Source organism: Colletotrichum spaethianum (assembly GCF_022836535.1).
Source record: "Colletotrichum spaethianum MAFF 239500 DNA, contig24, whole genome shotgun sequence".
Lineage (NCBI taxonomy): Eukaryota > Fungi > Ascomycota > Sordariomycetes > Glomerellales > Glomerellaceae > Colletotrichum > Colletotrichum spaethianum.
The window spans coordinates 1-10,621 of record NW_026054794.1 but is presented as its reverse complement, the minus strand read 5'-3'; the positions used below and the strand labels follow the sequence as shown (position 1 = coordinate 10,621).

The following is a 10,621-nucleotide window of genomic DNA, read 5'->3' as shown; positions in this document are numbered from 1 at the left end:
CTGTTCTGTATTCGCGCAAGGTTCCCCTTGTCTTCAAGAGCTCCGTTTCCCGTCGTTCTTCGCACAACTGCTGCGTTGCTGGTTCTCCGACTTGGAGGGGTTTGAAACCATTCATTGCTTGCCCGAGTGCTTGGTGATACCATCTGGACGTGGAAGGAGAAACAACGTCTCAAAACCGGAGAGTCAACAGCTTATATCCTCCGGTCCTCATCGGGTCGTATGTAATCACATTCACAAGGAGGCCGTATTTGGGTTGGGAAACTAGTGAGTGATCGGGTTGAAACGATTTAGCGGGCCATGGATGGATGAAGTCGCATCTTGTTTTGCGCAATAAGCCAATAGGAATTCGCCAAAGTAACTGTCAGCCGATTCGTCACTTCGGTTTAGTCATGCAATCACTGTGGACCAAGTGGCTGGCTTCCTTGCTGACTAATCAGACTCCCGGATGCTGGCATGACGAAAGTGGTAGTTATGAGACGGGGGGCAGAATACTGACAGTTCACATATCATGAAGCCTGCCTGATATTCGAAAATAGGGAGAGATTCATTTTGAACCAAGTGTGATTGTGAGAATACCATCAGTTGAGACGAACTTTCGAGAATACCTCGATTGGTCATTTCGCCTATGTATGACAGCCAAGAACTAAATGAAAGACTTGAGGTAGTTCTATTGTAGACCAACTAGGAATCACCTCTAAAACAAAGTTTCAGCGTCTTTGTTGATTCTGCCGACTTCTTTCCTAGAAAATTATTGACATCGACCAAGCTATGGCGCCAGTATAGCAACTGCTTTTCCTGAGTAGTTGCTCAGGAACTCCTCACGTTCTCGGCATTGATGTCAACAGGGGCAAAGTCGTTGGTGTCATGATCCTTCGGAGAGTGACCTGAAGAATTATTTCCACCGTTGACTGTGGGATTGGTAGGTGGAGGGTTGGGAGAAGCCTCTTTTGTTGCTTCCGGATTATCAGAATCGGCATGGATCGTTTTCTTCTGCTGGGGCATCTTGTTGGTGGTTACCGGCTGGTTTTTGGAGCACAGCTAGTAATTAGTACGCCGATGTGAGGACTCGACTATGGATTCTTTGAATTCTCTTACAGAAGTCTTCAAATATGATTGCACGAGGTACGATGAAGAGCATTGACTCCAGAGAAACCAATATGGAGACACAACTACTGATAAGGGCAATTATGGTTCGATTCAAGATCCAATATGTCGAGAACGGGTGTTTTGGCGATCGGGTATGTCATAGAAAGGTTGTGTTGGTGAAGTTTCCACGGAAGAAACAGGGCATCTTTATACTTGCTGGTCGCAACAACACGAGAGATTTGCGAGACCTGCACTGCGCACACTAAGCCGGACTCCTTCGCACAAGCAATGGAATAGGTATTGGAGATACACCATTCCAAAAGCCTGTTCGTGTCGTTGTATTCTCATTTAGTTGGATCCAAGAAAGCCTGGAAAGGTTGCATTCATGCGGGCCATCACTTCGTTCTGTCCGCGTTGACCTGCAGCAAATGTTCGAGGTGGACCGAAACGATCAGCTTGGCCCTGGCCGTCCTTTTAGGCACAGCCTGCATCTTCAGGGGATGGGATGGTTGGTTTAATCTGTAATGGTGATGGCGTCGAAATGGACCTGTCATCTAACAACCCAGACGCATCGGTCGTCTCGGTATCGCTCTTTCTACGGCATAAACTAGCTAGACTCCGACCGGCCCGCATATGGTGGGATCAGTACTGGCCATGTCACTAACTCTTGCCATACTCTTAACGCGGAGCAACAACGATGATGGAGTCTCAAATGGATCGTCTTTGAAAAATCCTTGAGTCCACTCAGAGGTGGTCGGACATGTTGGCCGCAGCTTCATTGACTTGCTGGATATTGGTTGCCGCGTGAATCCTAGCTAAGCGGCCGTCCTTAGCCCGGCCAGGTTAACATGTTGGTAGGGGGCAGCGTGTGGCATATTTCAGCCCATGAGAGCTATAGGACCGCACCATTGGCTTATCTCTTGCCCGCTGGCCATGGTTGGCCTTGAATCACAAAATCAGTGGCACACCTCTGTGACCTACAGCTATGGCGATGATAACTAAACCGAAACCCGCGCGTGTAGTTCTTTTTCCGGCAAAACTACATACAAGCCGACCACGACCTTGATCTTTCCCGTTGACTTGCGGTGGCTACTAAGTACTGTTTATCATCATCATGATTACTATTGCCATTGGCCATGCCGAAGCCGTTAAAGTAGCTTCAGGATCCTCATGGATTGGGTATACCGTACGCCGTCCAGCAGCATAAAGCGGCCGGGCCCAGGACGAGGAAGTGGGTCAGACAACAGGGTGATGTAGTGTGGATGGTGGCCATGGCGTTACGAGAATGTGAGGGATGCTGTGGAGTATGTGGTTTCAATGGTGTCCTGAGGATATGCAGGCATGTGCGGTGTGGTTGGGGGGGTAGGGTGTGACGTGGTGTGGGCAGTACTTATGGCGTTTTGGGAATGCTAGGTATTTTGTTGAGTACATGGTGTTGATGGCGTTTTGAGAATATACCGTAATGTGTGGTGTGAAAGGGTATCCATGGTTTTACGAGGATATGAGGGATTTAATGATGCAGGTGGTATGTGCGGCGTCCGAAGGATGCACGAGATTACGTAGTGTTAGCGGGGTAGGTGGTGTGGGTGGTATCACGAGGGCATGAGGGATTTTTTGGTATTGGTGGTCTACGTGGCATCCTAGGATGCATCGGAATGCGTGGTGTGGATGGTGTTAGACATTGGTGGGCGGTATTACGAGGATATGAGGGATTTTGTGGTATTGGTGGTCTGCATGGTGTCCTCAGCATGTACAAGGATATGTGGTGTGATTGGCGTATATGCATATGATACATCATGGATGCTGGGCGATTAGCACTTTGATTGGTTGTATCATGGCATGTGACGCCGACAGTGACTCGGTATTTACCGCACTGGTAAGGGCAAGCCTCGTGTTCATTGAGGTACACATTACCTTGGTCGCCAGTGTTAAGTCGAACCACGAATCACGAAACCGCAACCAGCGAAAGTCAGAACATTCTCTCCATAAGACCATGACCGGTGCCGCTGCTGCAGTGTTTTGATAGGCCAGCGCTCAGGTGGATCCTGCAATGAAATAATTTCCAGGTTGCTGTTTTTTCTTCGTGATGAAGCCAGAGGAATCTTGATTGTGGCATCCCAACTGATGCCTAACTGTTCCTGTAGACCGTGAGACATAGGCGCACAGCACACAGCAGTTTCTACAAGGGGTGCGCAACTACTCTCCTTGACAAACGACTTGGTTTCATTGATTTTCCAGCCAGGATTACTGCGCTCCGTTAATTGCAAAAATATCGATACCTTCAAAAGCCACAGACTGCATACCTACATATCCAGCTCCAATTCAGGGTGCTCTTTTGACATAGTGTCTGCTCCTTACCAACACAAACGCGACCGCTCCATCCTCAACCACCATGCCATCATCTTCCAGCTTGCTCTCCCGAGAGCAGAAGCGCATCGCGAAACGTGTCGCAGGGACCGTCATCTCGACCACGGCGGTGGGCACGCCACCGCCGTGGTCAGAGGTGGGCGACGACCAGAGGGTAGAATGGCTCGGCGAGTTGATCGACCATCTCTGCAGCACAAAAAATACCCGGATAGCAGATATGATACGCAACGACGCGGATCAAGGGTATTCCATCTTGCGAGAGAAGCTCAAAACTATGAGACACAGTACCAAAGGAAAAGGTACGGTTTCAACCTGTTGCGTCAATCAACTGCTGACAAGAGTACGAAGACACCGAGAAAGACCCACCCGCAACCGGAGAACCTGTGGTTGAACAATCCACGAATGCAAATGACGTCAGCTAGCGCGGCGATATGGCTCGTCCTAGAGACCGCGATTTCGGCCAGTCGAGCTTGATTGGAAGAATTGAAGTCTGGCAAGGGAGACTTCGTCGTTGCTATACTGAGGCGCTACCTGTGCCGCCGGATACAATGGCAGGTTAACCACCGCTATGCTTCTCAAATTCACCCGCAAAGGAGCATCTGGATCCTCTTCCCGACGTTCGATTTCTGCGACTCGACACTTCTGTACGTGAAGTCTTCACTTCGACTGCTGTCTCGACACATTCTTGTGCGCGCGATGCTACAGACCCTGTGAGACATGCTAGATTCAGGCGTCATGTTCAATCGGCGGGAAAGGTATTGGATAGTGATTGACTGGCCACGGGCGATCCGGGCGAATATACAGCTGGTGATGGCGAGGAGATCGAATTCGTTGTCGAAGAGGTATTTCCTGTGTACCAAGGTCCAGCAGATATGAAGGATCGTGCGACATGTATTTGTAGATACGCCTGGGCGAAAGCCATGGCGTCGTGACGGAAATAGTTCAACAGCTATTGACGCGGCGGAAGAAGCCGGCCAAGAGCAAGTACATCCTGACCGTGTTACCACTTTGGTGCATCGGATGACAATCAACGCGGACGGGTTAAGATAGAAGATTTCCAAGGATTTGCCGTCAAAAACAAGGAAGCTAACCTTCAATGAATTTCGCTGATATCGAGGACATCCGACGGGCGCAAAACGAGCCTGGTGAAGCAGGGGACAGCGGAGATGAACCCGGAAGCTTTCGAGGGTTTGCTCAAGACCCTAGCTCTGCAGCATAACAGCTTCATTTTGCGGTAAACTCGTACGAGTCGATAGCAACGATCACGTCAAAGTGGTGATATTGCTGGTGGTTGTACTGAGGTATGGAGATGGGAAGTCTAACTGCGTGGCCAGCGGCAAGGTGAAGTGAGGTATGCCTCTCGTTGTGGCTGAGTGGTTGACCCACCTTGCCAAGTGTGGCTAACCGCTCTGTGCTCCCCATCCTCCTGTTGCCTCCAATTGCCCATTCCAACAGTTTTGTCCAGGCCCCGCTGTAGCCCAATTAAGCAGGTGCATCTACTTGTTTGCCTAGCTTTCAGACAAAGATCAGTTGGCAATGCAGGGACCAGCCATGTCACGAGGATTAGCAGCTTCAGATGGCGGCGGATGATGAGTCGTGATTAACGTTGACAGACCGAGCAGTCCCTGCAATTTGGGGGAGGTGGGTGAGAGGAACGCATGCGGCTCAGTTCACATCGGCGAGAAAAGAAAACTAGGACCCCGTGTATGTCCTATACAGGACAGTGCCTAGGATCAGTCAAGAAAGAAGGTCAATAATGCTCAATCATCAAGAAATCAGACAAGCAAGCAACACCTCTTCAAGACAGGCACTTAAATAGACACGGACATTTTCATCACTTTGATATCCAGAAAAGACGTGTATAAGTGACTGATGTTTTGTTTCCCTAGGCCTGACTAGACCTTCAAGGAATAGGAGGGTATCCTCTTCCTCTCGAGATATCAGCACACACATGCATACCACTCAGCAACAAGGGCAAATCCGATTAGCCTGCATAGTCCGTCAATCTTCGTCAAAGGTGTCAGTATCGTAGGTTTCTCTCACATCTTAGCTAGGCGCGGTAAGGGGACCACTGTTCCTGCCGTCGAGGATCCAGTGGGATAGGTAAGATAACAGTGAGGTAATCAAAGCGCAACCTAGGCTTATGAATGCTAGAGGATGTGGTCCCCCAACACAATGTTGCGGTTAGCAGGCATTCCATGCTTTATTAAGCAACGCCCCATGGAGCCTTGCATAACCAGCCCCCACCTCCCAGCGGCGTATATTAACATCCGTATGCCAATCTCGCAATTTACACTTTTGGTCTCTTCACTACGAACTCAGGCTCCGGGCGACGCTTTCGGTTTCCGTGCTACGCTCTCAAGTTTCCTATGGCTAAGGTATTCAACGTAGAATGCCCATGTGGTACCAATTTCAAACCAATACCTTCCGCTCACATCGATAATACGAACACTTTAACTGTTGCGGCAAAGTCCGCTCCGGTCGCGAGTGGGAACGCCACCGGCCACCATGGTGACCTAGTTGATCTTCCTCAAAGACAGCCGCGACAACCGCTCTCAAAGATTCCTTGTCAAATAAGGTGTGGAGAGCACCTGAATCGTAAGCGGCTGCCAAAACACTACACAACCTTTCACTTCAAATGCACAGTCTGTCATGAGAAGTTTATTACAAAAGGATAGAGAAGACATATGGATTCAAGCGGTCACACATCCTATGAAGAGGCAGAGTTACCGACGATAGAACAGGCAAAAAACACAGAGGTTACATCATTGACAGAATCTCGCATATCTACCACAGTGTCTCCGTCTAATTCACAGCAGGCCTTTTCTAACAAGTACAACAGACTGATCCGAGAGCTTCTAAGCGAATGTCGTGAGGCAAAACACCACTGCCAGTCCATTCACACTAGATGGTTTCAAGGATCAGGACTCCAGGCCAACCAATAGCGGCTTGCAATGCTCTTGATGAGTTCTCAGAAACATTGAAGAATCATTTCAAAGCAGCACGGTGGATATGCAAGACATGGGCACCGAGGGCAAGGATCTGATCGGAATGAGTATCGACGAGGTGGTCAGGAGCATTGCAGAAGGCTGCGACTTAAGAAATGGGCTACTGTCGATCAATTTGCTGAACCTTGAGTTCCTTGGTCAAGTGCCTCCTGGTTCCTTGTTCCTGAATCGCCAGCGGTTCGGCACTATATCAGCGATCAACTCTGGGCTGGAGGCCCGGTGGAATAGAGAGGCAGTTGCTGGCAAACGAAGTCATGCGGACATGCTGGGGGCTCGCGAGGTGGACCTTTTCGCCTCGACGATGTTTTCTCTTTTTGCACAGCGTGGTTCAGGTTCTTAAAGAACGCCGATCGACCTACACCATTACTAAGGAGCTTTACAGGGCTGTGGAAGAAGCTGCCGTATACCTAGCCATTGTAGCCCCACCCCCACCTTTTCTCATTGTGCCCACGAATTCCTTTGAATATGAATTTTTCCGTGCTCCAGGGATGAAAGCAAAAGGAATTTCATTATCAAGAGCGTTCACGGCCATTGGCGCCTAGAAAACGAAGCCAACAGTCTTAGGCGCTACCAGTCTAAGACTCCGTTCTTTCGTCCCATCACCGACGAGGTCCTGAGGCCAGTTGATCCACCGTCCATCATTCTGAGGCATCTGGACAGTGAACTTCTCACGGAATCGAAGAAGAAGCGGTTAACGCATCCCGAAATTTCTGCAGCGGCATTTGTATTGCCGAGCATATGGCTCATCGTTGACCGAAGTGGTCACTGGCGGCATATCTTGGCTCGCCGGGTCTGTCGGCAAAGTTTTCCAAATGCCACCCAATGCAGAATATAATGAGGGCAGCCGCATGCTCCTGCTGTTCCTTCCAGGTCTCGAAAATCTCATCAAGAACAGCGATCCAACAGTTCCACCAGGATGTCGGCTGCGGAGAAATATACGAATCAACAAAGGAGTACAAGGTGCTGGCACCACCCAGCGCCCGTACCACCCCGAAATTTACCTCTTAACGGGATTCTGGTAACCACTATTACCGAGATCAAATATGTAAGACGGATTTTCAGCGTCGCTTGCACGTTTGCTGACGTAGGCGTATAGGATGATGCAGCCGCACTCCAAACAGGAGAGCAGGATGATGCGGCTTGTTTCCGAGAAGAAGTGGTAGTCATAGTGATTTGGGACTGGGTTAAAGTACCAAACCGCCAGGCAGGTGGCGCACAGGATGAACCCCAAGCAATGTTACGCGCATAAAAGGGCAGTGTAGATAGAGCTTGGCTAGACGGACGACTCTGAGTCACACCACTACGAAACGCGTCTCAGGCTAAGACAGACAAGACAACTGTCACAAAAAAGACAGACACAATGGCCAAAAACAGGTTTTGTGACAAGTAGGCACCTCCGACAAGTGACACACCACAAAGGATAGTTACTGCCCAAACGACGACCTTTTTCCCATGTTGTATCGGCTGAAAACCACGAGAGACCTATCCTCGTCCACCAGAGTCATCATGACAGCTTTAGATCAATTTTGTCTGTGTTCCCATAGTCGGGCTGTCGCATAATGTCGTTCTCTATAGGCATCAAAGCGTTACACGCAGGCATGCTAGCAGGGCCATCGAGGCGGTTGAGACCGGCATCCTTGCCAAAAGCCGCCTTCTGGGCAGCAGCATTCTGTCTGACATAAGCTTGAGAATGGGACAAGTGACTAGCACCAGTCGGGTTGCCTCGGCGGATGGAGCACTTCTGGAAGTGTTTCTTGAGAATGTCACTTCGCGAGAAACTGTCGCGGCACAGCACACACATGTAAGGGCGGTCGCCCGTATCTATCGATCATAACTGTCAGAAAACAGAGCCGGCATCGCGGATTTGATAGTGCTTACGACGCAAAATGTGACGCTTCAAGTGCTTGGCGTGGAGGTAGGTCTTAGTGCAGTGAGGGCACAGGAACTTGCCATCAGCATTCTTGACCAGGACGACAGTGCTCTTCTTGTTTCCGGCGCCGGCGGGAGTGGCAACAGGGCGTCCAGGCACGCTGGGCAGGATGCCGCGACGACCCTGAGAGCCAACAACGTGGGTGGGCTGGTCGTTGTCGCCAAGACCGCCAGGGATGACACTGCCAGGTCCGTAGAGGGTGTTCATACCGGGCTGGGGCATGACGCCGCCGGCGGACATTGGCCGAAGGGAGTCATGCTGAGGTATTCATATGATGGTTGGATACAGAATAGCACTCTGAAGAGCTAGGTGGTATGACTTACGTCTGAACTATTGACTATCGAAGCGATGGAAAGATTTGTAACTCCTTGATGGCTTTGCGAAGCCAACGCCTCTTCCCAGGTATCCGTTAGACTTGGCTCGTAGAGCGGTCCATCGCGACCTATCAATGTAAGCTTCAGGCTTGTTTCATGGATGCAGAAACTTGCGTTCTCTAAATTCAGCCGGGTCGTGTTCGGCGGTTTCCTCAAGGATCGGGAATCGATTGTGTTGGTACACCGAGAGAGTGCCGTGGTGCATAGGCGTGTCAGTGGACGAGATATGCATACCTGGTGGTTCAACTTTCCAACCGGCATCTTTCAGTATCTTTGCCAGCTTCCACTCAATAACGAAAGCCGCTCCTTGTGGATCTGGCTCAAAGTCATAGGGTGCAAGCGCGTCCTGGTCTGAGGCTGGACCTGGGGGCGCGACGGTCCAGTCCTGCTTACAAAGTATATTAGCCAAGCTCCATTCTAGAGCTGGACGACGCCAGTCGCATTTTGCGCCACTTCTGTTGCATACGGTGGAATATGTCTGCATCGTGTGAGTAACGGGTCTAAACTTCGGTTTGGCCATTATACCTTCTGATCATGTCGAAAAGGCGTCTTTCCTTGAGATTCTGCAACTGTAGTTCTGCTATCGTCGCGCAGATGAGAAAACCGAGTGAGGTCCTTTCCCATGTTGAAGTTGTTGAGAGTATGGTTATCCGTCGCGGTGGCTCGGACCCGAAGCTTGGACGAGTGTATGAAGTTCTGGTTGCGACTAACATTCGAAGATAATTCTGGATGATGGGGATGTGTCCTCCATATTTATTGCTCTCGATCACCATTTCACACAAACCACGACACGTAGGAAGAGGACTTAAAAGAGCAAGGCAATGTTATACCTGGTGGATGTATGGCAACCTGGCGGCACCAGCAGCCCAATGCAGATACTATGGTAAATCAACCGGTGTGAGGCAGGCAGGCAAACAGCTTCTAAGGAGTAGGGTTGTAAGAATGCATCGAATTATCTATTGCACTATCGTATGAGTAGTATTCAAAGCCACTCTTCTCTTCCCCGCCCGATGTAACCCTCCCTTGAAACACCTGTTATCTGGTGTTCTACCACCCTCTCAAGTTCTCCATAGGTCTGTCTTTCCTTGGCGTTGGTCTGAGTGTGACGAAATGTCCACTGGACAAGCCACGTCGCTGCCGACGTTACTGGAGACGGCCATGAGATTTCTCTTAATACAGACATGATAGACTATCTCAACTGCCCTCAATGGCATCGTACTGAAGTAAGCTGCCTGTTATTCTTGTCAGGCAAGTCTCTCTACAGCAAGAGTGTGCCTACCAGATATGAGGATTGGTTGTCTGGCATCGCCGCAAGTGCCGGGGTCAGGATGTAGAGGCCATGAGAAATGCATAGCATGTAGCGCAGGTATCTGCAACATGCGTCTTCTTGCGTGCTCTCGGCAAGCAAGCCCCTTTGCCATAATCCAAATCCAGACCAAAAGCCAATGGCAGAGACCACCAAGAGAGTGCAGGGCCTAATCAGACGGGATTGGTCGGCATACTTGTTCGCCAAGTAGGCACCTCCGACAAGTGACACACCGCAAAGGATAGTTACTGCCCAAACGACGACCCTTTTCCAGGTTGTATCAGCTGAAAACCAAGAACAAATCGGCAACAGTGGCTAATGCTTTTAGTAGGCGATATTTGTGTCGATCGAACTACTTACCTGGGCGGTGTTCAAGTACGTTGCTTGGGCGACAATGAGGGTGGGCCATGGCGAATTAGGCTGTGGATCATTGGAGAGCCATATTGCCAGAAATACCACGCACATTCCGAGTCCGGTCCAGTGTTGTGCGCAAACAAGGACGTTGTAAAGGTGACTCTGGCGGACAGATGATTTGGTATCACACCACCAC

The 10,621-nt window shown here is 50.0% G+C and overlaps 2 protein-coding genes across 2 annotated transcripts; both read right to left on the bottom strand.

Annotated features, from left to right (window-relative positions):
• Nucleotides 1-807: 807 nt before the first annotated feature.
• Nucleotides 808-1,002, bottom strand: ColSpa_08684 (uncharacterized protein; the record flags this gene model as incomplete). The annotated part of the gene is made up of 1 exon (XM_049274896.1): nt 808-1,002. The coding sequence occupies one exon, from the start codon at nt 1,000-1,002 to the stop codon at nt 808-810; it is 195 nt and encodes a 64-aa protein (XP_049130853.1).
• A 6,963-nt stretch (nt 1,003-7,965) lies between these two features.
• On the bottom strand, nt 7,966-8,631 carry ColSpa_08683 (respiration factor 2; the record flags this gene model as incomplete). Its single annotated transcript, XM_049274895.1, has 2 exons — nt 7,966-8,282; nt 8,340-8,631. The coding sequence occupies 2 exons, from the start codon at nt 8,629-8,631 to the stop codon at nt 7,966-7,968; spliced, it is 609 nt and encodes a 202-aa protein (XP_049130852.1).
• Nucleotides 8,632-10,621: the final 1,990 nt, after the last annotated feature.